The sequence below is a fragment of the Pelodiscus sinensis genome, chromosome 23 (assembly GCF_052426305.1).
Source record: "Pelodiscus sinensis isolate ZL-2025 chromosome 23, ASM5242630v1, whole genome shotgun sequence".
In the NCBI taxonomy this organism is placed as follows: domain Eukaryota; kingdom Metazoa; phylum Chordata; order Testudines; family Trionychidae; genus Pelodiscus; species Pelodiscus sinensis.
In genome coordinates, this window is record NC_143074.1 from 6,865,024 (window position 1) to 6,891,064 (window position 26,041).

The following is a 26,041-nucleotide window of genomic DNA, read 5'->3' on the forward strand; positions in this document are numbered from 1 at the left end:
AGCTAGCAACTGACAGTTTTTCTTAATATCAAACCTAAATCTCTTTTGTTCTCTATGGAGCAGTGATCATGGAGGAGTATTGATCTCTGTCTTCTTTATAACAGCCCTTAACATACTGTCAAATTACCAGGTTTCCCTTCCCTTAAAATTAAACATGCCCAGTGTTTTTAACCTTTCCTCGTGGGACAAGTTTTCTGACTCTTTATTGTTTTTGTTGCTCTCAGGACTCTGATTTGTCTACATCTTCCCTAACAGGTGCTGCCCAGAACTGGACACAGTTCCAGCTGAGGTCTCACCAGTGCAGAGGACACCAGAACAATTACCTCCCATTTCTTACCTAGGACTCCTGTGTTACCTACACGAGCGTTCGCAGTAAGCTGAGCATGTGGACAGCCACCCAGGAGTGATTCAGGTGCCATCCAGCTGATTGGCAGAGCACTCACAGCTGGCAGCATGTGTTTCTATTGGTGCACATAAAATTTATTACACCCATGGATGGAAAAAAATTAGTGGGAACATTGACCTATACCCCAGAATATTATACATTTTTTTCACAGCTGCACATAATCCAGATCTTTTTTAGAAGAACTCCCAACTTGTCCCTCTCATCAACAGAAGTTGGTGACTGCCAACCAGCGCTTCCTGCAAGCTGTGCACTTGTGCAGCTGCTCAGGAGACGTTTAAACGCCACCCAGCTGATTAGCAAAACGTCCGCAGCAAAGTTTTTGTTTCTACTGATGACGCACGTGATTTGGTGCACACAGAAAAATGTATTCTGCACAAGGATGGAAAAGATTAGAGAAAACATAGAATAATACTGACCACAGCACTGATTTCTTTAGAACTACTCCACTAGACCTGCCCTTCCAGTTAGATTGACCTGCCCTAGTATTGACTACACAGGAACTTAGATGAGCCTATGCCATTTAACTGTGTGGATTTTTCACATCCTTGATTAACCTAATTTTCTAATGTAGTCACTCCTAATACAGTGGTTCTCAAACAGTGATCAGTGATAGAAATGTAGCCATGTTAGTCTGGTTTAGCTGAAACAAAAAACAGGACTGTGTAGCACTTTAAAGACTAACAAGATGGTTTATTAGGTGATGAGCTTTCATGGGCCAGACCCACTTCCTCAGATCAAATAGTGGAAGAAAATTGTCACAACCATATATACCAAAGGATGAAAAGGACAAATCAAATTTCAGAACAGAAGGAGGATGGGGGCGGGCGGGGGGAGGAAAGGTAGACAGTTACCTCCCCCCCCCCCACCATCCTCCTTCTGTTCTGAAATTTGATTTGTCCTTTTCATATATGTTCATTTTTTTTAATTGTATCATTTGGTATACAGGCAGTCCCCGAGTTACGCGGATCCGACTTATGTCGGATCCGTACTTACGAACGGAGCTTTTCTTGCCCCGGAGGATGCGGGCAGAGGGACCGCCCAGATGCGCCGAGGTCCCGCCGCCCGCATCCTCTGGGGCGAGAAAAGCTGCTCTGCGTCTCCCTGGTCTCCTGGGGGGGTCCCCCAGCAGACCAGTGAGACGCGGAGCAAAGCCACGGAGGGCCCGGGCGGCAGCACTGCGGCGTATCTGTGCGGTCCCGCCGCCCAGGCCCTCTGCGGCTTTGCTCCGCGTCTCCCTGGTCTGCTGGGCCCCCTCCAAGCAGACCAGGGAGACGCGGAGCAAAGCCGTGGAGGACCCAGGCGGCGGCACCGCGGCGCATCTCGGTCCTGCCGCCCGCGTCTCCATGATCTGCTGGGGGGGGGGGGGGTGCAGCTAGTGCACCCCCCCCCCCAGCAAACCAGGCTTTTCTCGTGGACACCTGTGGTAGAGCAGCTGGGGCGCTGCCGATTGGTCCCGCAGTGCCGTTCCTCGGCACTACTGGACCAACCCGACAGCACCCCAGCTGCTCTGCCCCAGGAGTCCTGATTCAGCCGCTTCTGATCAGTTTCAGCAGCGGCTGAATCAGGACGCCTGGGGCAGAGCAGCTGGGGTGCTGCTGGGTTGGTCCAGTAGCGCCGAGGAGCGGCAGCGCTACTGGACCAACCCAGCAGCACCCCAGCTGCTCTGCCCCAGGCGTCCCCAAGTCAGCTGCTGCTGAAACTGACCAGCGGCTGACTACAGGGAGCCCGAGGCAGAGTTTCTCTGCCCTGGGCTTCCTGGAATCAGCCGCTGATCAGTTGCAGCAGCAGCTGACTTGGGGACACCTGGGGTAGAGCACCTGGGGTGCTGCCGGGTTGGTCCCCGCAGCGCTGAGGTGCGGCGCTGCAGAGACCTACCCGGCTGCGCCCCAGCTGCTCTGTCCCAGGCGTCCAGATTCAGCTACTGTTGAAACTGATCAGCGGCTGATTCCAGGAAGCCCGGGGCAGAGAAACTCTGCCTCGGGCTTCCTGTAATCAGCCGCTGGTCAGTTTCAGCAGCGGCTGAATCTGGACGCCAGTTCTGACTTAAGTACAAATTCGACTTAAGTACAAACCTACAGTCCCTATCTTGTACGTAACCCGGGGACTGCCTGTATATGGTTGTGACAATTTTCTTCCACTATTTGATCTGAGGAAGTGGGTCTGGCCCACGAAAGCTCATCACCTAATAAACCATCTTGTTAGTCTTTAAAGTGCTATATAGTCCTGTTTAGGGATCAGTGAAACATTGTTGGTTTGTGAAGCATTTACTAATGACTCAGAAAGCTACCTGGCCACATGATTCTGTCTACTCTCTTTAGGTATGTCTACACTGCAAACAAAAATAACATAGCAATGAAGACAAAGCACCCTGGATTTTAACTCATATTAGCAGTTTGAGTTCAGTCCCAAACTTTAACTCAAGCTGCTAACCCAAATGAAAAGCAAAGTTACCAAGTCTGTCCTACTTTAACCCAAGTTAAGAACACACTTTTTTTGGGGGGAGGGCAGTGTAGACACACTCTAAAACCCCCATGGCCTGAATGGTGGTAAAAGAAATGAAACTCTCAAGCTATGTCTACGCTGCCATTGTTTTGCACAACAAATATGCAAATGAGGAGAAGCGTGGAATATCTCCATAAGCAATAGTAGTCACCAGAGAGATGTTGGGAAAGAGCAAAGGGAGAGTGAAGCCGCTTGCATGCGGTGAAAGAGAAGTGAGAACTAAGGATGTTAAGGACTTAGCCTTTGCTTATCGAATAGTCTGTCGAATAGTCAACTAGTCAGTTCCCTCCCTCCTTTGCTGCCTCTAGGAGATAGAGGCTGCAAAGGGGCGAGGGGAGGAAGGCAGCGTTTCAAAGGGGCAGCCACCAAACAGTTGATCCACAGCTCAGCTGTGTGGTACTGCCCCGTCAAAACGCCAAAGCACCGTGGAGCCCAGGGCCAGCTGGGGAGTCCCTAGTTGCCCCTGGGCTCCATGGCTGCCCCTTTGAAACATGGAGGCAGCATTTCAAAGGGGCAGCCACCGCACAGCTGATCCCAGGCTCTGCTGTGTGGCGTTGCCACTTTGAAATGCCCAGGCATACCTGCTGGGGATTCTTGTACATTTCAAAGCAGGCACTGGTGTGCGGCCTGGAGTCAGTGGGACTTCCCGCTGGCCCCAGGCTGCACTCCGAGTTCTGCATTCCTCCTTTGAAATGTACAAGAGCCCCTGCTGGGAAATTCCATCGACTACTCGACTAGTCAATTAACCGCAATTTGACATCCTTACTGTGAACTACTTCTCGGAAAACAGGCAATGGAAAGTCTTGAGAACCCCAAGTCTGGGGCATCCAATCATACATATGTTTGTCTAACTAGTCTGAGTCACTTTTTCTTGGGCCCCATCCATCCCTGAGAATTGCCCCAACTCAGTTGTGAATGTCCTGCAATTAGAGCAGTGGTCGCTAATCTTTTTAAGCACAAGATCACTTTTTGAATTTAAGTGCAATGTAAGATCTACCCCAAATCCAAACACCCTTGCCCAGCTTCCTTTGTGCCCCTTCTCCCAGACCCGGCTCCTGCTCACTCCACCCTCCCTTCCTCCCCATTCTCCCTCCCTTTCACGAGGCAGAGGCAGAGGGTTGGGGCACAGGCTTTGGTCTTGGGGTAAGGGATCTAGAGTGTGAGGGGGCTCTGAGCTGAGCCTGGGGCAGAGAGTTGGGGGGCAGGGGTGGGTTCAAGGTACAGGCGCTGTAAGGGAGTTTGAGTCCAGGGATCTCAGGGCTAGGGCAGGGCCTTGGGGTCTAGGAGGGGGTTCATGACCAGTGCAGGGGTTTGGAACTGGCTCCAGCTGGACACTGCTTATCTCAGATGGCTCTTGGATGGTGATGCAGTGGGGGTAAGGCAGGCTCAGCCCTGCCCTGGCCCTGCATCACTCTCAAAAGCAGCCAGCAAACTCCCTCCATCCCAAGCTCCCCCCCCCCTTCTGTGGAGAGAGAGAGCACAGGGTGGAAGAAGGGGCACCCTGCTCAGTGCCCCCTCCTCTCCGTTCCCTGCTCTGTACCGCATGCAGGAGGCTCCAGAGGTGTGTGTGTGGGGGGGGGGGCTCCAAGGCATCAGGCAGGAGATGGGCAGCGGGGGGGGGGGGGGGGGGGCAGCTGACTTGCTGCGCTTGCCAGGCTCTTGGCCGAACCTGTCACAGGCTCCGAGATCTACCGGCTGGTGCCTGAACTGAGCAAAGCCCCACGGGCGGGGGGGGGGGGGGGAGCAGAGACTCCTCCTCCAGGCACCGGGGGGGGGGGGGGGGACAACGAGGCAGGTGCCTCCAAAATGCAAACCGGGGACGGGGGCACCGGGCCCCCAACCCAAACCCGGGAAGGGCGGGGGGGGGGAGGGGGCAGCCCCCCAGACATGCGAATCTGGGCGTTTGCCTGGAGGCAGCGCGGGCCCCCGACACACCCTGGGGCGGCGCGAGGGAGAGCTCTGCAGGCACAGCCGGGGCGGCGGGGGAGCCCCTCCCCAACACAACCCGGGGGGGGGGGGGCGCTATCCCGAGCCAGCTGCCCCGCTCTAGCTCCGGCTCCATCCCCGCCGCGGAGCCGGAACTACCACTCCCAGCATGCTCCGGGCCGGCGCGGACGGGCGGGGGAGGCGCCGAGCGCGCGGAGCAGGCTGGGAGGGGCGGCGGCAGGAGCAGCAGGCCAGGCCGGGCAGGTAGGGCTGGGCCGCGCCTCTTCCGCCGGGCTCGCGGCGGTTCCCTTTGGGGGGGGGACTGCGGGGGTAAAGAGCTCGCGGGGGGCGGGGCGCCATGGCTCGCGGGGGGGGGGGTAACGGCCCCCAGGGGCAGGCACAGAGAGGGGGAGGGGTTGCGCCCCCTGGCCGGGGGGTTGCGGGGGGGTCCCCCGGGCGGGGTTTGGGGGGTACCTGGCCCCCGGGAAGCCCCAGGGCCTTGGGGAGCAGAAAGATGGGGGAGGCCAGATCCATTGAAGGGGGGGTGCAGAGCTGGGCACCCCGGGGACAGGCTGGGGTGGTTCGGTGCCAAGCCCCCCCCCCCCCCCATAACGAACATAAGTCAGGTGTCCCTGTCAAAGGCTGGAGACCAGACTGGCCTTTGCGGCACGAGGGCCCTGCTCCCCTCCGGCGGGGGCCAGCCCCGGGGCAGAGGGAGGCAAGGGCAAGGTGGGCTCTGGGCGGGAGCAGAAGCAGAGAGTAAGAACCAAATGGAAACATGAAAGATGGCAAAGGAATGGACATAGCCCTGCTCCCTGCTCCCTGCTGACTAGCTCCTAGTCTGCATCTGAACGGTAGAGCAGCTGTGTTACTGGCCGGCATAGTCAATCCCATTGATTTACCAGCTGCCTCTCAGCAACCTGCAATGGAAAAGTCCCATCACTGTTATTTGGGGCAGCACTACAATTTTGTCCCGCTAATACGTATAGTGTAGTGCAGTGTTTCCCAATTTTATTTGGTCATGGAACCCTTTTCAGCTTACAAGAATTTCATGGAACCCCTAGGGTTGCCAGGGTAAAATTTGTCAAGCCAAAAAAAAAAAAAACCCCTGCAAAATAGACTCTGTTGCTTTAAGAAGGGACGGGGGAGAGCTGCATTTTCACGGAACCCTTACTTTTGCTTCGCAGAACCCCAGAGTTCCGTGGAGCATCAATTGGGAAACACTGGTAGTGTGGAGAGACCCAGCATACATGGCTAACAATGGGTATCAAGCTCTATTGACACTGTCTACACCTAGAGGGCAAACATTTTTTATCCAAGTTGAGGGAGAAGGGTAGGTTTACGTAACGTAGGTTTACGTAACTCCTTTTGTCAATTAGGGTTTGTTGTTCTAGGAGTGGTCTGTGCTTAAAAGTTAGGTCAATATACCTTCATCTGGCAAGGTATAAAATCCACTTTCCTGAGGGACATAACTATGGTGACCTAACCCTCAAGGTAGATACAACTGTGAATGGAAGTACGCTTCCATCAATCTAGCTTCTTCACAAACAATAATCCCAACTATACATATAAAATGATGGTGACTAATTTAGCTGTTACCACTTGGAGTTGTGGATAAATCTCTGAAAATGTCCATTCAATGTGCAGCAGCAGTCAAAAAAGCAAACAGTGTTAGGAACCATTAAAAAAGGGATAGAGAATAAGGCAGAGAATATTTTATTGTATCTGTATAAATCCATGGTACGTCTACATCTTGAATACTGTGTGCAGATATGGTCGCCTCATCTCAAAAAAAGATAACTTGGCATTAGAAAAAATTCAGAAAAACGCAAAAAATGATTAAGGGTATGGGACAGCTACCATATGAGAAGAGACTCATCAGACTGGAGCTTTTCAGCTTGGAAAAGAGACAACTAAGGGGGGATATGATAGAGGTCTATAAAAACATGACTGGTGTAGAGAAAGTAAACCACTTGTTCCCAGAAGTGATCCAAGGCCAGGTGCGGCAGCTGGCGCCCCAGGCGGGCGGCGCCCCATGACATCATCACTGAGCGCCTGGGCCAGCAGCGCTCTAGGCAACTGCCTAGTTCACCTAGGCTCATGGGCTGCCCCTGCTTGTTCCCATAACACGAGCTGTGTCTAGACTGGCAACTTTTTCCGCAAAATCATCTGCTTTTGTGGAAAAACTTGCCAACTGTCTACACTGGCTGCTTGAATTTCCACAAAAGCACTGACGATCTCATGTAAGATTGTCAGTGCTTTTGCGGAAATACTATGCTGCTCCCGTTCGGGCAAAAGTCTTTTTCCGAAAAACTTTTGCGCAGAAGGGCCAGTGTAGACAGCAGAGATTTGTTTTCTGCGAAAATGGCGACCGGGGCTTTTTTGCGGAAAAGCGCATCTAGATTGGCCATGGACGCTTTTCTGTAAAAAGTGCTTTTGCGGAAAAGCGTCCTGCCAATCTAGACGCGTTTTTCCGAAAATGCTTTTAACGGAAAACTTTTCCGTTAAAAGCATTTCTGGAAAATCATGCCAGTGTAGACGTAGCCCTTTAAGAAGTATTTCTTCAGACAATGCACAGTCAACCTGTGGAACTCTTTGCCAGAGGATGTTATGAAGACCAGGACTTTAACAGAGTTAAAAAAAGAAATAGATAAATTCATTGAGAATAAGTCCATCAATAGCTATTAGCTAGGATGGGCAGGAATGGTGTCAGAAGCTGGGAATGGACAACAGGAGGTAGATCACTTGATGATAACCTGTTCGGTTCTGTGGCTCCTGAAGACAGGACACTGGGCTAAGTGGGCCTTTGGTATGACCCAGTATGGCTGTTCTTATGGTTATGCTGGCACAGCTACAGTGATGTAGCTATCTATTCCAATAGTTTCAGTAGGATAGAGAGACCCTCATGTAGATAAAGCCAAAGACAACTAGATCTCTGTAAGATTTCCAGGGTCAGCGCAGGACTATAGCATTTCCTTTGTGCCATATTACATAAAGCTCCTGGGAGAGGCTGGACACTTTGAGAAGAGAGTATGGACAATCCTATAATTTTTTTAGCGTGAATGCTGAGCAGTTACAAGCTGGATTTTAGATATCTGTTCATTAATAAATTGTTGCTTTATTGCAGCGGACGTGTGGATGATAGCTTCATTTTGAAGGCCTTTCCTAACACTTTTGATCCTCTCCTCTCCCCCCTCCCCCCCCAAAAAAAAGTTAGCCCGCCAGCAGGTGTCATTCTTGTATTTAAAGTTCCATGCCATGGTCTTGTTAGCAGGCAGCTTTACTGTGTTTACATATGGCTTTAATTGCATCAGTAGTTAATTTGATTTGTGATTATTCCCATGTTAACAAAGCTCCTTGTTTAATGAATTTATCTTCTGCTGCAGAAGGCATGTCATTCCTAAGCAGACTGTTGTACCCAAATTTCAAATCAAACTTAAGGAATTTGTACATGGCTGTGCAAGTGTCTGAGGGCATTCACTTGAGATATTCTCCACTGTGTGTTCATCAACCCACACTGGACATATTTGTGTTTGCAAAGCTATACTTAACAGTCCCCAGGGCACTTCCATTTCACTCAGAACTAATATTTGCTTAATAAAAATGTTAATCAATTGACAGAAAACAAACTCAGAGGCATGTGTGGGACTTGGCTTCTTGGAAGATAAACATTCTAATTTTCTTTTTATAGCAAATACTCTCTTGTGATCACATTGTATGTTTCTAATCCCACAGGGCCAATTTGAAAAATCCTGCAGTGTTTCTAGCAGCTGTATATTTACTATTATCACACATACCAAAGGTTAGTGTAAATAAAACAAAGGCAGGAAAATTCTGAGTTATAGAGATGTTGTCAGATCAAATTTTGCCCCAAATTTAGGTATTGTACGAGTAAGCTTGCCCCAAGCAAAAGACCAATAAAAATATTATTAGGATTAGTATTCTTCCAGTGGAATATTTTCTTAATGTTGTTGCAGTGTTTGTAGCTTGATTTTTCATCTTTATCCTTGTACCAGCATCTAATTGTAAAGTTGACTATAAAACAAAAGTGAATCTAACTACTTTAGTTTCTTAGTGCATGCTAACAGAAACAAACATAAAAGAATAGTACCAAATAGGGCAAAGTTATATATTGTAAACATTTTAACTGTAATCTAAAGAAATCACATGTATATTTCTAACTTGACCCTTGCCTAAGGCTTTCTCTGATTTTAACCCCTTGTGCTTAGGGAACTGTCTGAACTACAGAAGAGCACTTGTTAACTGGAAACCTCTGCTAAGGATGCAATTACAGTGGCTGCTGAATTGTTTTTCTTCAGTGAGACCCATTCTGATAAACAGGTGGTTTTGTGATTTATATTTTGTATTCAAATCACAATTAGTTTGGCTTCCTAATATATGACCCACTTCAAAACAAATAGCAGTTTATTCTTAATGAATAGATCTCTCTTGCTCTCTGTTTTGTTTTTTTATAGGTGGCCAGTGTCTCTTGGCATCTGCTCCTAGCCTTCTCTCTCCAAAGAAAAGCCTGACATATTATTAAGGAGAACCCATAAAGACAATAGGCTTTGCACTGCAGATTTATCATTGTTTTTCACTACTTTGGGGAACTATTCTGGCCTGGCTGTTGAGCATTGCTTTCTGTTCCCATCACTTTTATGTATATTAAGGATAAGGACAATTCTTCTGTTTCAGTGCTAGCAGCAGAAGCTGCTGGATAACAAATCTTAATTTCTGGAGACTGAAATTCTTTAGTGTAACCCAAGTTATAGGGCTACAAGGCAATTAGGAAGTGTAAGGATATAAAAGGCTAACCAGTTACCTAGCATGCTTACCCGGGGTAACTGGTTAACCAGTGCCCAGCATGGTATAGTGGGCTCAGCCCAGCCTGTCTGGTATGCACCATGGGCGGGGACCGCTCCAGACTTGATGTGGCAGGCTGGTTAAACATACAGTTTAAATGGTTAACATTTTAAACATGAGTTTTCATCTCTAGTCAGACTAGATAATCTAGTGGTTCCTTCTGGCCGTAAACACTAAAACCATAATTCCCCAGGAGCTTTCAGTATTAAATCTACAACATTGCTAATCCTGGAAGCAAAGGATCAGGTCCTCACCTGCTAGTTAACTGTGATTCCACTACACCACTGAATCAGTCTCTGAAAATGAGGACTCTAAAGAATAACAAACAAGGTGCCTGTTGAAACCTACTAATAAACCAATGCACACATTCTCACTGTGATAGAAATGTAGCCGTGTTAGTCTGGTGTAGCTGAAACAAAATACAGGACTATGTAGCACTTTAAAGACTAACAAGATGGTTTATTAGATGATGAGCTTTTGTGGGCCAGACCCACTTCCTCAGATCAAATAGTGGAAGAAAATAGTCACAACCATATATACCAAAGGATACAATTAAAAAAAAAGTGAACACATATGAAAAGGACAAATCACATTTCAGAACAGAAGGGGGATGCGGGGGGGGGGGGGGAAGGAAGGTAAATGTCTGTGAATTAATGATATTAGAGGTGGGGAAAGGTAGATGTCTGTGAGCTAATGGTATTAGAGGTGATAATCGGGGAAGCTATCTTTGTAATGAGTAAGGTAAAGACCCCAACTACCTTACCCATTACAAAGATAGCTTCCCCAATTATCACCTCTAATACCATTAGCTCACAGACATCTTCCTTTCCCCACCTCTAATATCATTAATTCACAGACATTTACCTTCCTTCCCCCCCCCCCCCCGCATCCCCCTTCTGTTCTGAAATGTGATTTGTCCTTTTCATATGTGTTCACTTTTTTTTTTTAATTGTATCCTTTGGTATATATGGTTGTGACTATTTTCTTCCACTATTTGATCTGAGGAAGTGGGTCTGGCCCACGAAAGCTCATCATCTAATAAACCATCTTGTTAGTCTTTAAAGTGCTACATAGTCCTGTATTTTGTTTCATTCTCACTGTATGAGCACAAAGCACTTTCCACCACTGCAGTTGTCTGCTCCCTCACTTTGAGCAAATGGTCTACTGAAGTATACAAAACCCTTCTGTCTCAGATTCTCCCAAGGATGAAGCAGGCTAGCTCAGCAGGGAGGCAGGAGAGTGCCATGTGCATGCAGCTGTGATTCAGCGCTCAGCGGGTATATTGCTTTTCTGTACAGGTCTCTCAGCTTGCTCACACTTCATGTTAGGGGAGCAAAAAATCCCTATTCTTTTTTGGTCCCTTTCTTTTAATGGCCAGGCATCGCAATAGCAAAGGTATGGAAACCAAGTCTACTGAATAATGGTTTAATGATGTGGAATCTATTGTGTTCATTTTGCATGGATTGCTGTTATAGTGTGAAAACTACTGGGATTCTTTAATTTAGTATGGAGGAATAATGTGAGGATGGAACCGACACCGAAAACCCTGGATAAGGGATTATGGAAATAATGATATTGTTAGACTGAATCAGAATTTAAGAGTAAGATGGATGCTGCAAGATTATTAAATCTATAAAATGAAACATTTTACAATCAGACTCCAGAACTAATAACAATTGAATTCCAGTCTCCTTTTTACAAAAAGAATGGAAATGGTTAATAATTAACCTCTTCCGTGCCAGTGCCCACTGGAATTTTGGTATCTCAAAGATGTATTTTGTTTCAAATGTTGAGTAGTGAGGCAACACTGAAGAGGTTAATAAAATATCCTGGATTAAATCATAGCTGTGAATGATTATATGTTTTAAAAAAATGCCCCAAAACCATCAGAAAGGCAACTGACAAATCTCTTTCGCTCTCATTTATCTTTCTGACAAATGTACAGGATGTTGGAAATTTATCATTTTGGTTGATTAACATCCAGAAAGGTAGATCAGAACAACCACATTCATTTCACTCATGTCTGAGGTCACATCTGAATCCAGGTTTTCAGAGGTAATATACTAATGTCCTAAGGCACTGCAACATCTGGTTACTCTTTTGATCTGCAATATTAAAATGCTTGATTTACTATCCTTGTGTACCCATAAATTGTGTAAACTCAGAGGCATGACAATGGTGGTTGGGTATCATGAGGAGATGATTCAGTCATGAGTATCTATTGGGCTTCCTTATTGCTGCCATTATACTTACTTCAGTTTTACTTATGAATCACGTAAGTGAATCATTCAGTGTGCCAGAAACTGCAAGTTAGTGTTAGAACTTGCCCACTGCAAGATTAGCTTTAATTAATATGCCCCTTCAGAATGTGGAAGAACCAAATGGATTGCTTATTCACCAGAGCTGGCTGATAAATTAAAAATAAATTGCCTATGTGAATGTACATAGCCGGAGGTGGTAAGGAAATAAATCACTTTTCCCTTTTCTTTCTGAACAGGATCAAAGCACCCTGGAATAAATGTGAGTACCAGTTTTGCACTAATTGAATCTACCTTGAAAAGCCATGGCCACTGCCTCTCACCTGAACTCGGATGCACTGCGTGAAGTTCTGGAGTGCCCTATTTGCATGGAGTCCTTTACTGAGGACCAGCTGAGGCCCAAACTCTTACACTGTGGACACACCATCTGCAAACAGTGCTTGGAGAAACTCCTAGCCAACAGCATCAATGGGATACGCTGCCCCTTCTGCAGCAAGATCACTCGAATCACCAACTTGGCTCAACTGACTGACAATCTCACTGTGCTGAAGATCATAGACACCACAGGACTTTGTGAAGCTGTGGGTCTTTTCATGTGCAAAGTGTGTGGGAGAAGGTTGCCCAGACACTTCTGCAAGAGCTGTAATTTGGTTTTGTGTGATCCGTGCAAGGAGACAAAACATCTGCAGCAGGGGCATGGTGTTGTTGCCATCAAAGAGGCTGCTGATGAACGGAGGAAGGAATTTGGGGCAAAACTTGGCAGACTTCGGGAGCTCATGGGGGATCTGCAGAAAAGAAAAACATCACTGGAAGGAGTCTCCAAAGACTTGCAGTCCAGATACAAAGCAGTTCTTCAGGATTATAGCAAGGAAGAGCGCAAGATCCAGGAAGAGCTGGCAAGATCACGGAAGTTCTTCACAAACTCTCTGTCTGAAGTGGAGAAAGTAAATAACCAGGTAATGGAGGAGCAGGCTTATCTACTGAACATTGCAGAGGTCCAGATAGTATCGCGATGTGACTATTTCCTTGCCAAAATTAAGCAGGGAGATATAGCTCTCTTGGAGGAGGCAGCGGACGAAGAAGAGCCAGAACCAACAAATAGCCTACCAAGAGAGCTGACTCTCCAAGAAGTGGAGCTCCTCAAAGTGGGCCACGTGGGGCCACTACAGATTGGGCAGGTGGTAAAGAAACCTCGAACTGTCAATATGGAGGAATCTCTGATGGAGACTGCTGCATCCTCATCGTTTACGTTTAGAGAGACTGAAGTGGTGCAAGAAGAGACTAGTTTGACACCTAATTCCTCACCTGCCAAACCAAGGGTGCCTGAAACAGCCACAAGCATCCAGCAGTGTCACTTCCTCAAGAAGATGGGCTCCAAAGGCAGCATGCCAGGGATGTTCAATCTTCCTGTCAGCGTACATGTCACTGTACAGGGAGAGGTGCTTGTGGCAGATCGTGGCAATTTCCGAATCCAGGTATTTACTCGCAAGGGCTTTCTGAAGGAGATCCGGCGGAGCCCTAGTGGCATTGATAGCTTTGTGCTGAGTTTTCTTGGAGCAGATCTTCCCAATTTAACTCCCCTCTCTGTCACCATGAACTGCCATGGCCTGATAGGAGTGACTGATAGCTATGATAACTCGGTAAAGGTGTATACCATGGATGGACACTGTGTTGCATGTCATAGGAGCCAACTTAGCAAGCCATGGGGCATCACAGCTCTGCCTTCAGGGCAGTTTGTAGTGACCGATGTGGAAGGGGGAAAGCTCTGGTGTTTCACAGTGGACCGTGGTGTTGGGGTAGTTAAGTACAGTTGCTTATGTAGTGCTGTGCGCCCAAAGTTTGTCACATGTGATTCTGAAGGGACCGTATATTTCACTCAGGGGCTGGGACTCAACCTGGAGAACCGCCAACATGAGCACCACCTCGAGGGGGGCTTTTCAATTGGCTCTGTAGGACCAGATGGGCAATTAGGCCGCCAAATCAGCCACTTTTTCTCAGAGAACGAGGATTTCAGATGCATTGCTGGGATGTGTGTGGATGCTAGAGGAGACCTAATTGTTGCAGATAGCAGCCGTAAAGAAATCCTGCATTTTCCTAAAGGAGGTGGCTACAACATCTTAATCAGGGAGGGTCTCACCTGCCCTGTTGGCATAGCCATTACACCCAAAGGGCAGCTGCTCGTGCTGGACTGTTGGGATCACTGCATTAAGATCTACAGTTACCATTTGAGGAGGTATTCCACACCATAAGAGTGTATCACTGGATCAAGCTACTCTTCTCCTTATAGATTTCTCCCAGCCTTATAATAATTTCACAGAAGTTAGTGCTGCACTTTCACATAGATTATGCCATAATCTAAGGTGTGTCATTATTTTGTGTTTAGAAACAAAATTGCTTTTTATGTGTATATTTTAAGAAAAAGCAACAACTCATCACACCTCCCTGGAACAAAGGATACTTATGGAGTACTGGCTGCACGTTAGATGACTGATCTCTCTCTGCAGTTTACTGCCTTGTGCTGTAATTCATGTTCCCAGCTTCAACTATTGCAGTCTTCTTTGTGCCATAAACATTAACTGACTGTTCTCCATGGCCTTTCCTTAGAAGATCTATGAAGTGGTCTTCTTTCCACCACAGTTCTCACAAAGATCTCGGTAACTATTCTCCAGATAGCCCCAGAAAGATATTTCTGATTGCAGCACTGCAGCTGCATAGAACACAGCCTCCCTAAGCTGCACAAAGTTGCAGCTTGCATTAAACTAAAGGGCAGGGCTGTGGCCCTCCCTCTTCGTAAGTAGTTAGGAGAATATCCTCATGGTGCCATTAGTGAACCCCACTTGGTCCATCAGTCTCTTCAATGTGAAGTGAGTACAGTGCAATCATGGAAGAGTGATCGAGATGGAGAACTGCCCTCTGATGGCAAACAGAATTTCATTACAGTTTGATTAGCATATGAAAAGTGTAGAGCCAGGGAACAACTGACAGGAGAGCCTATTTAATAAAATTAATTTTAGTCTGTCAGTATTCACAGTTGTTTTACTATTAAATCTGGCTTGGAACCTGTCTGTGAATGGTATGTTTGGTATTTGAAGCTTTGGCAGAGGAGAGAGAAATTGAAGTAAACAAGATCAAATGTGACAAATCATATGTTCATCTGCACACTTCAATACTCTGCATTCCGGACCATTGCATTTACTGATAAGTTTCCACTAGTCTGCACTTCATATGTGAAAGCAACTTGTTCATGAGATGGGAGGGGAGGAATCTTATTTTATTACTTAGAAGCTCTTCCACTGGTGGCTTGCATTTTTTCTTCATGCACAACAAAAAGCTACATTCCTAAAGACATTGTTTGGCCTTTTTTTTTATGGCTCCAGCAGGCACAAGGGTGCATGTTCATCTCAGCTTTGGGTTAGATGAAGCACAAAACTGCACCTGTGTGAGTTAACACACCCACAGTGTGCCTGTCATGGCTGATCAACACATATCTCAGTATGGCATTGTTTGTCTACAATGGATTATTGAAGAAAAGAAATATTTAAATAGGGCACAGGTGCCAAAGATAATAGTTCCACTGCAGTGTAATTACTATTTGTTACCATCAATAATGTTGTAAATTTGGAAGTACAACAGATCATGTATGAAACTGGTTTTATAATGGCTGCTGTGTCTAGCATTTTCAAACTGTATTTGCTGTAGTATCAAATGTGTGCTACAATGTGTAACAAGCAAGTTTTTAAATTCCCACCAGCTGTGTGTCCCTTCTTTGCTAAGCAACTGTAAACAACAACAAAAAAGCTTCCTAAGAGCCCCTCCTGCCAGCTGTGTGACTGTAACAGGGCTTCAAGATCAAGTGCTGAAAGCAGAATCTTGGTTTGTGGATTCCCTGATAATGCCAAAGAACTGGGCAGGGCCAGCACATTAGCCCCAACCACTCCAGATCCATCTTTGCTTTTATTTGTACTGTTCCTCACACAGGGAGTACAATCTGATCAGGGGAACGAGGTACTGTACTATGACATGGTCAGCTAGAAGAACTAGAAGGGAGCAGGCACAGGGAGGCAGTGGATCTGTAGAGAGGAAGGCACCATGGCTTCTTAAGAGAATTAAAAAATTCAGCTCATACCATATGATTTGTGGTGTGTTTGCTACAGGCCTGGAGTTACACACTTTTTATAAAGTTTGCCTAAGGTGTGTAGTGGCAATCTGAGGTGTAACTTGTATCCTGGACTGAATGTTGTTTGGCTAGATCTGGTTGTATTGGGCCTTCATTTGGCTAATCGTGCTGTAGCCTAAGCCATTTTATAAACATTACACCTGTGGTACTGACATTTCATGTTTAAAAATTTAAAAATCTCATCTGGTTCTACAGAAGTATTTTCTGCAGGAAGTTTCCATAGACCGGAATAAATGAAGCAATATTATCTTTCATAATAAGCACCTTCATCAAACTATTCCGGTGAAACCCTTTTGTCCTATTCTTCTAGAATCCAAATGGCTTCATTTAAGTGGACTTAAGTGTCCCATTCTGCTGACTGAGCAATTGGCTGCCAAGGTTTATCCTGGTGTTCATGGTTTAAATTAAGTCTCCATCATCTCTTCCATCCTGTATTCCAGATTAAAAGAAAAGGACATGCTATTTTATGATGCACTTATAGAGCAAGATAGAAAGGGGACTGGTGTATGTGTGTTTAGCCTGTAGCTGCTATTCTGTTCTTGTGGTTTTTTTACAGGCAGGCCTGGGGAAGAGAAGAGGAACCGCTATCCACAGCTAGTGTACATGCTACATCTGGCAAAGTGGAATTGGCTATAAAGTAGTTTCTCAGAGCTACATCTTGCAATGGTGTTTTTCTTTTGGCCATCATGGTGATCAGCTCCAAATGAGATGAAATAGAGTAATTAAAGATTGTGATAAAATCGTTTAGCTTCTGCTTTCCACCTGAAGAAGGAACAGGTCTGATTATGAGTTTGTGTGGCTTTTAATGATTGTGTAATAAAGGGAAAATGAACTAATTAAAAGTGCACTGCAAATGATTTGTCTCGTAAAAATATCATCTCCTTGTGCTCTCTTTGGTGGCAGACAGGTTTTCATGGCCAGCTGGAATTAGATTTGCTGACATTTGCAAGATCCCTTCTCATTCTGCCAGGACGTGAAGAGTATATCTACTCTCTTTGGCAGCCCTGGAGTATGTATTTCACACTTCTTTCCTCACTTTACACACACAAATATTAGGGTTTCTCATGCATGCTCGGCTCAATGGGCCCTGAAGGCCAGTATCTCTGTCTTCTTGCTGTGACTGGTACCTGATGCTTCAAAAGCAAACAACCTCCATACCTCCAGAGTGCAACTAATACAAATAGTTGAAAATGCATCAAGCGGTTGGAACCAGAAATCCTGGATTATAATTCTAGATTTGCCATTGATTCACTTAGCCACTGTCTGCTTCAGTTTATCCACCTGCAACATGGATAATGTTGCTTCTATTTCTCCAGAGTATCATGAGTTGGGATAATCTGATAGGTGCTATCAATAGAAGAAAATCCCATAGGGATCTTCTGGATAGGGAAAACCACAAGCGATTTGCCATTTAGGTTTAGAGGATAATATCTTAATACGTCCTCTGATTTCCTTGTTACCAGGGCAGTCTGTGTTACCCTGACTTTTCCTATGAGGGGAGACAGCACTTTAAACAGTTACTGGTTTATAAAATGTAAAGAAATTTGAAGAATGATTGTCATATTGACCTTGATCAGCGGTTTCCTGAAGAGACGATTTTTCATGACAGTTATAATTTCACAGTAAGCATTCATTCTGGATTAAAACTTGACATGTGAAGTTGGAGGCTGGGAGGTTACTTTTAAAAATAGTTTTATTTTTTAGCCAGAGGGCAGGGTTATAAAAATAAAAATAAATACAGGCACTTTTAAGTTACATGCATTGTATATTTTAAGATTTTTTTTTCTGGATCATTAGTCAATGTGAGGCTGTAAAGTTACTTCATTTTGCACAGCTAATTACTTGCCTGGCAATTTTGGATTACGACAAGTAGGGCATAAGGTCATTTAGCAGGCTGATTCACAGCATGTACAGTTTAGTCTGCACAAAATTTCACAACAACTGGCTAGATTTTTGTAAGTCTGAAAAATGTTAAATCTGTGGCTTTAAAACATGTATCTAGGCATAAACTGAATACTGTAAAGAGTTATCTATTTAACACAGTACTTGTTTGTAGAAAGATTTAAAACTGCTGTAAAATTCTATGTGCTCACATTGTGACCAGTCAATAAAAGCAGGTTTGGGAGAAAGTAGTGTATCCATAGTGCCTAAATACTCAAATGGGTGAACTAGAGGGCATAGCATTAAATTAGGATATTAATAGAATAGGCATCACAGAAACTAGGTGGAATGAAGATAATGAATAGGACACAATACATAGAAATGACAGAGTAGGTTGTGCTGGTGAGGGAATTGTATTCTGTGTACGCAAAAGCAGTGTCAAATGAAGAATTACCTTATATGGCTCCAACTGCACCACAGAATCTCTATGGATAGAAATTCCATACTTGAACAATAAGAGTATAGCTGTAGGAATAATCTACCCACCACCTGACTGGGATGGTGACTGGTTGTCAAATGCTCAGAGAGATTAGAGAGGCTGCAAAGGCAGAAAACAATAATAATGGGAAATTTAAACTATTCTCAGGGTGCATCTACACAGTGGCACTAGCTCAAAATAAGCTGCACCATTTGAGCTACACAAATTGTGTAGCTTAATTCAAGCTTCCTTCGAAATAGAGCATTATTCTGACAAGTCCCTTAATCCTTGTGGAATGAGGTTTACCGGGACGTCGGACTCGCAAGCCCATTATTTTGATTGCATTTTGAAATAACGGGTGTGCTGTTGAGATGTGGAAACGCTATTTTGGGATATCGGAGGTATCCCAAAATAGCACTGCTGTCTACACGTGCCCATATTGACTGGCTGTATGTCAACTCAGCAAGGGATGCAGGGATTAAGTTTTTAGATGCCATATAAATGATGGCTTCCTAGAGCAGCTGGTGCTGGACCCACAAGGGACAGAGACACCTCTTGATTTAATCCTCAGAGGAGCCAAGAGGTGACTATAGCTCAACGGCAACTACAATATAATAACATTTAACATCCTTTACAGGGAAAAATGCCAAAGAAACACACCACATTTGGGGTGACTGGCCACCAAAACGGCACTTGAAATTCAATGTTGACATGTTTGGCTCTATTAGGAAAGTGTTAGATAAGACCAAAAATATCAAAATGCCACTATATCCAGGGCTCGCCGAACCACAGCGAGCCCCGCTCGCCAGCCGCGCTGTCCAGCGATCTGCGCATGCGTAACTCGGGGTCTGCCATTTACGACAGTTTCAGTCGTAACTGCGAACGGTCATAAGCATATGGAGGATGCTTTGATGGTGGTGTCCATCCATACCCTTTGATTGTCAGACGCTGGGAGTGGATGACAGGATGGATCAGTCAGTGATTGCCTGTTCTGTTCATTCCCTCTGTGGCGCCTGGCATTGGCCACTGTCAGAAGATAGGCTATTCGGATTGATCTAGTATGGCTGTTCTTATCCTTTAGCTAAGGGTGCGTTGATTTCAGGTGCTGAGGCTGTCTGCAGTGTTTGCTGTGCATGTAACTGGGCCACACTGGCTGAGGCCAGGGGATTGTATTCATGAGCCATTTGGGGAGGAGGACTGTAAAAATAGCAAATGAAATTAACTCGATGTTGGAAGGAAAAGTGGCACAAATGCTCTCTGGCCATGAGAACATGACCAAATGCCTCCCTCACATTCTTAGCGCATCCCTCCCAGCATCATCTTCTCTGACTGTAACATTCTTTTTAGTTCCATCTTCATTGTGAAGGAAAAGAATGATCTAAGTATAGAACTGGGTACATCTGCATGCTCATCTAACACTGGCAGCCTGACCTTGGGCAAGTCACTTAACTGCCGTGTCTCAAGTCTCTCAAGCCGTAGAGCAGAGGAAAGCTGGATGGCTTAGTTGCGGTCTGCACAGTGTAGTTACGATGCCACTACAGTGCTTAATGGTGTTTGACCCTGTGCAGTGTTGTGCATAGCTTCTCTGTTTTCATCTGGACAAATGACAATTTTAAATGCACATTTATTGTCTGTGGGCTTTTTATTTCACTGGAAGTGAGGGAGATCCAAAGCGTAGTTGTTTGAAGTCCTTCCTGGGATGTCAGAGTTGGCTCACTAAACAACTGTTCCTTTTCCAGTTGGCCTTCTTCCTCCAATCAGACTGAAGGGGGATGTAGCCCAAATAGATGTATTAAAGTTATTTTGCAGAGAATGGACCGGATGGTAGCAGGTGCATTTGCTGCACTTGGAGAGCCTTTCTTGGCAGGATTCCTCCATTTCCTCCTGTGTGTTTTGTGTCAGTAAAAGCAACAGGAAGTAGCATGAGGTCAGCAGGTGTGTGCAAGCTGCCAAATGAAGACGTCCACAGCCTTGGTGTGAACTTAATAACGTGCTACCAGTGTTAAACACCAGCTCTAATGGTGAAGAAAACCGATGCAGGCTTCGGTGTAATGGATCAACAGCTGGGTCAATTTCAGAGCCTCGGCTCAGTGCACACCACACTCCCATTTGATGAGTTAAAGTGTTGCTAGGTAACGTGGAACCATCACCAAAGAGGCCCGTGAGATAGGGCCTTTAATCATTTTCAAAGAAATCAGAGGGGGGAGGGTTGTTTTGTTTGCCCACAATCCAACTTGCTCTCCAGGGAGGAGATTGGAAAAAAGGCAAACTTCCAATGTTTGCCTTAGGAAATCAACACTTGATCTCTAATCTGAACTCCAAAAGGCCCCCTCCCCTCTCTCTCGCATATGTTATGTGACTGAAAATCCTTATCACAGGAAGTCTCCTTGGTGGCATCAGTTCAGTTTCCAGGGATGCCCTGTCTATACCCCCAGTATCATAACTGATACTCTTGCTGGAGGTCTCGGTGGAGGGGCTAAGGAGACTGAAAGTTTCCCTTGCCTTTTGTGGGTGTCTATCCAGAGTGAGGTGAAGGTGGCTTAAGGCAATGCGGCTCATGCTATATAGGGGCAGAGTAGGGAAAAGTGGCCCTCATCCGGCCCCCATTTTGTCTCCAGCTAAGCACATCCAGTACCTGTGACCAGCATGATGTTCATCTTGAATGTGCAGCATGTTTTCAGTGAGGGAAGATTAATTCTGTAGTCCCCCCCTCCCCACTTTAGATAATGGGCAGAGAAACTAGGGATGTAAAAGTGTAACCCTGTACATGGTTAACCAGTGAGCCTGGGCTCATCAGTTAACCTTCATGGTTACACGCAGGCTCTTGGTATGCGCAAGGAGTTGGCTTGAAAGGCTCCCAGCACACACCTGCTCCCCAGGAGCCACGGAGCCATCTCCTCCCTTCCCCCTCCTGCGTGTTACCTCTGAAATGTTCAGTATGTCCATGTTTACTTAAACGCATTGTAACATCCCTAATAGAAACCAAGCTGTCCATCGACCCCAGCACATGCCGTGTTTCCTCTGTCACTAGCACAGGTGAAGAGGATGCAGCACAGTGGAACCTCTTTTGGCTTTCATATTGGGCTTGCCACCAGGGTTTCTTAGCACTGGGAACGAGAGGGGAAAGCTCTTTCTGGCTCTCTACAAAACCAAACCAGCATGGCTTGCGTTTGGCTAGAGAAATCTAACACCTACGCACTTCAAGGGCTCCGGTGACTGTTCCTGTCTGCGGCCTGCTAGCATGGTTATTCAGACAGTTCCAACATTGGCAAGGAGCTTGCCTCTGGCCCAGCAATTTACAAGAAGCTGGACTGCCAGCGGCACAGTTTTATGTTCGAGACAATGTTTTTAATTAGGGTACAAACACACAGATTGTGTACTTTGTTGGCAGGCACCTCCTCCTGGGGCCTCCAGATTTATTTATGAAGTTGATTAAAATAAGATACTTTGGCTAGGAAGCTGCAAATGTGCTAGAATATTAATGTTATTATTTTGGGGGCTATTCTGGTCAGCATGAGATTTTTTTTCCCCCTGGTGTCAATTTCACCTGCTACCAAATTACACTAGAAAGGCACCATTCATATATTTCAGAGACATGCTGCATATGCGTTCCCACAATGCAGTCAGGAAATGAGCTGGCTGGCAGGAAGACAGTGATAGGCCAGAGATGTTTCTGAGCTGAGAAGATATGAAGTTGGACTCTCTGGATGGGGGCACTGTGTTCATGTCATCCTTGTTGTTTAAAATCAATAATCACTGGCATTTTAGAGTGCCTTTCCTAAAGCAGCACCCCAAGCAGGTTTCCTGTTCGTGTGTCAGAAAAATAATCAGAAGCATGTGCCAGACACCTATAATACTCTAGAACACAGGCAGCCTATGCGGCTTGTCGTCCAATGTAGGGAGAAAAAATTGCACAAGGGCTAGAAGCGACCTGTTCTATCAGCTTGGCATGAAGACACTCTGGCTATGTCTAGACTACGGGGTTTTCGCAGGATACCAAATGGTGGAAAAGCCTCTTCCAAAAAAAACCGTCGTGGTCTAGACCTAGCCTCATGGAGAGAGGATGCTTCTGTCTCCTGACAAAGGAAACAGTAATGGCTTCCCTTTAGCACTTAGGCTGCTGAGTAGCAGTTGAAGCCCTGTGAGTGAGGATTTACTGTTCCTAGCGGAAGGTGAATGCCATGGGCATGATTACTAAGACTGAAGTGGAAGTGATGAATGGGCTTTAGCGGATAGGAATGAGAACAGTGCAAGAGAGAGTCTTGGCAACAATGTGGTCAGATGTTCACTGTGCCCTGCTGCTTTGGGGCATTGAGAGTCCCAGGGCTACATGCTACAGCTGGAGGGGAGGGAGAGCCCACAAGAGAAGCTTGGGTACTTGCACAGCCTGGAAAAGAAAATAAAGTGCCTGGCGCGTGAGGCCACATGCAGGTGAAATTAACTCGGTAGGATGTTGCCTTCCAGAAGGAAGCTGCTCTCTGGAGCTAGGGTTCCCCTGCAGCCCCAAATGAAAGATCTGAAAGTACAGATCTCCTGCCCAGTTACCCAGCCCTGTTCCCTTAATGCACCTATTGGGGGGTGGGGAGCTCAAGCAGTGGGCTAGATGTCAAGAGATTTAGATTCTGCCACTCATCTGGTCTGTGATCTAGAGCAAGTCCACTGATACCTTTGTACTTCACCTCCCTCATCTGTAAAATGGGGATGATGTTACTCCCCCTTCCCCCCCTCAAGCTATGGCTTAAACGCACAGCATGGCAGCAGGGTTGCTATATTTGCTTTAAATCATCAAATCCAAATGCTACTCTAAGGGATGCCCTTGTAAATTTGGGGTAGAGCTGAGTCTCTCTGCATTTAAGCAGCATAACTGGGAGCAGAATCTGACCCTCTGTGTATTTCACACCAACCCATTGTCAAAGGGATTCCAGGAAGTCACATAAGTCAGAATGATTAATGGCATCACAAACGCACAAACAACACATCTCCACACTTCCCCCCATGCAACAGGGCATTGCTACAGCACAAATCCATTTATCAATATTTAAAAATAAAACAAACAAGAACAGTGGGTTATAAATAACTTGCAGGGATAACTACGGCTGGGATGTGGGAGAAAATAGCTAAAGGCCGTAGGGGAAGGTTCACAGAGCCCCACCGTGTGTGTGTGTTTGTTTCCTCTCAGTCATAGCATGTCAGGTCAGACTCGGGATGTAGAGAAGACAGAACCAACGTGCCTTTGCAGTCTCTGCTATAGTGAATCCTAGAATGTGTCCCATGTTCGCAGTGGTCCATTAGAGTGGGAAAAGATCAAGTCGAGGGAATATCCCGGGTTCTCCCGAGGAGGGTAACGAATGGGCATGCAGAAGGCTACAGCAGTGAGAGAGTTTTTAGAAACATAACCTAATTGTATTACTTCAAAGGCCTGAAGTTTATTGCCCTGCTTAATGATGTGTCTCGTTATTTATAGTGCAGCACAATGAGTCTCCTATTGATTTAATACGCTTCCTTAAAGACTGTCGTTGTCACAAGCAATAAAATGAACCCATTGCGAGACAGTTCAATTATGTCACATTTATATAAAACAGCCCAAAAGACCCAGAATGGTCCAGGGGCTGGTACAACAGGGTGGGGAGGTAGATGACCAGGGTGGTGGCAAGTTCTTCTGAAAGCAGCCATGGCCGTGCTGAGCCTGCGGGCAGTGGTGCGCCAGGCCGCTGCCCGGGGAAGATGAGGAAGGGAGTGAGTCTGAGGAAAGGCAATGGCAGGACAATGGCAGGATTCTCTATCCAGGCCCTACCTGGATTTTTGGACTCACTCCTGGACACAGGCAGGCTTGTGTTGCCAGCCAGTTGACCAACCCAAGCCTTCCATCAGCTTCCCAGTTACAGGCCTGGCCCAACGCGTGGGCTGGGAGGGGCCTGGGCAGAAAGTGCTGGTTTTGCAGCAGTGAGCGTGCCCGGGGCAGCAGCTCCTGCCTGGCTTCCCCTTACCTTTCTGATACTGGAGCCAAAGCTGCTGTTGGACCTTCTTGCTGGGGAAGTGGATGGTGCAGCTGAACTCGGAGCCATACAGCGCCTCTTCAATGTAGTGAGAGCCGTACTGCTGAATGAAGGACAGCAGCTCCTCCCGGCTGCTGTCCTTGCTTAGGATCTTCAGGACATTTGCAAAGCCTGGAAGAGGGAGCATCATTGGTAAATGCCCTGGGCAGGGCAGCCAGCAATTGGTTGGGGAGGTGTGGGTGAGGTTTACAGGTTCTTTCGGAAAAGGGGTTTTTTCTAGGCGGAAAAACCTCTTCCGCAAGAAGGGTTGGAAGAGGATATGCAAATGAAGCGTGAGAATATGCTAATTGGCGCTTCGTTTGCATTTCCTCTTTCAGAAGAAGAAATCAGTCTAGACGTACCCTCGGATCCCTGAGCGCCCCCTTGCCACCTGCATTTTCTCCTCCGCTGCCTGCCCCTGTGGGTCTGCAGCTCTCAGGTCTTTCTGTGTCCCCCCCCCCCAGGGGTTTCACAAATGAACCACGGGGCAGAGCGCTGCAGTGCACACACATGCACGTGGGGCGTGACCGAAGCTACGCTGCTTTTTGCAGGATGCTGGGGGTGGGGGGAATCTGCCTCAGCTTCATTTTGCAACTATCACAGCGGGAGGTGTTCCTTGAGGGAGGGGTTAATTTAGTCCAGATCAGGCAGTGGAACGTCCCCAGAGCGAATATTCTGGGCATGTTTGTTTCTTTTCAGAAAAGCTGGAAATACTCTGCAGCTTGCTGGTAGCTGGGTTGCAAGGCAGTAACGGGACACAGACAGCTGGACTGCGGCCGTGGGGGTTTCCTGGCAATCTGCCAGCAGTCCCAGTTGAAAGCGCGGTACCCAGGAGGGGTTAGATTCCCACCCTCCTGCACGAGTCCGGGCAAGTGTGTCCCAGACAATGGGGCTGGAGAGGTGCTCCCTCCCTCAGGCATGGTGCACGAGGGCTTGGCCTTAGCTCCGTCACCCCACGCCCTGGCACAGGGTGCCCGGCAGCGCTCCGTGGCTGTTTGGCAGACAGAGCTGGAGAGCTTAGAGATCACAGGGCTGGACTCGAGATTGGCTACAAACTTCCTCCAGGGAGGAAAAGCCCTTGCAGATTTCATGGTGTTTTATTTCTACAGAGCTGGTGCATCAGGTTTGCAGGGACACTGCCCCACGCCAGGATCTCGGAGAACAAGATCAGACAAGACATTTGCTGATAAGACATTTGGATGCAAAGAGTTTGTCCGGGGGAGGGGGAGGGAATTATTACACCAGATGATCAAATCCAAACCAGATCGCAGCAGGGCAAGTCTCTCCACGTCCGGGGTCTCAAACTCAATTTACTTTAGGGCCACTGCCAGTCCTCCAATCCTCCTAGTGGCCAGTGGATACCCTCCTTCTGGCAGCGGTTCTAGGGGGTGTCCTGGACCCACCTGCTGGCCCACACGCTTCCCTCCCCTCCCGCTACGTGTCCCCCTGCCCGCTGCCCCTGGGAGATTTAAAACCCATTGGGGCCACCCCATGCTTTGCGGGACCCTGCTCGGT

At 46.8% G+C, this 26,041-nt stretch overlaps 2 protein-coding genes across 10 annotated transcripts in view; one reads left to right on the forward strand and one right to left on the reverse strand.

The window, feature by feature from the left end:
• The window catches only part of ASTN2 (astrotactin 2), a 733,588-nt gene that overhangs the window by 223,068 nt on the left and 484,479 nt on the right, over nt 1-26,041 (reverse strand). For all 4 annotated transcript variants that reach the window (XM_075905850.2, XM_075905849.2, XM_075905851.2 and 1 more), the window contains one exon: nt 24,479-24,658. In XM_075905850.2, coding sequence (XP_075761965.1) covers nt 24,479-24,658 — 180 coding nt within the window. The remainder of the gene's footprint in view (nt 1-24,478; nt 24,659-26,041) is intronic.
• TRIM32 (tripartite motif containing 32) lies at nt 5,003-16,974 on the forward strand. 6 transcript variants are annotated; one of them, XM_075905860.2, is made up of 4 exons: nt 5,076-5,098; nt 6,022-6,098; nt 8,570-8,636; nt 12,195-16,974. In XM_075905860.2, the coding sequence occupies exon 4, from the start codon at nt 12,261-12,263 to the stop codon at nt 14,202-14,204; it is 1,944 nt and encodes a 647-aa protein (XP_075761975.1). In that variant the 5' UTR covers nt 5,076-5,098; nt 6,022-6,098; nt 8,570-8,636; nt 12,195-12,260; the 3' UTR covers nt 14,205-16,974. The 6 variants fall into 6 exon arrangements, with proteins under 6 accessions (XP_075761974.1, XP_075761975.1, XP_006121115.1 ...); XM_075905855.2 differs by lacking the exon at nt 5,076-5,098 and adding an exon at nt 9,064-9,175 and having other exon boundaries at nt 5,450-6,167; XM_006121053.5 differs by lacking the exon at nt 5,076-5,098 and having other exon boundaries at nt 5,449-6,167.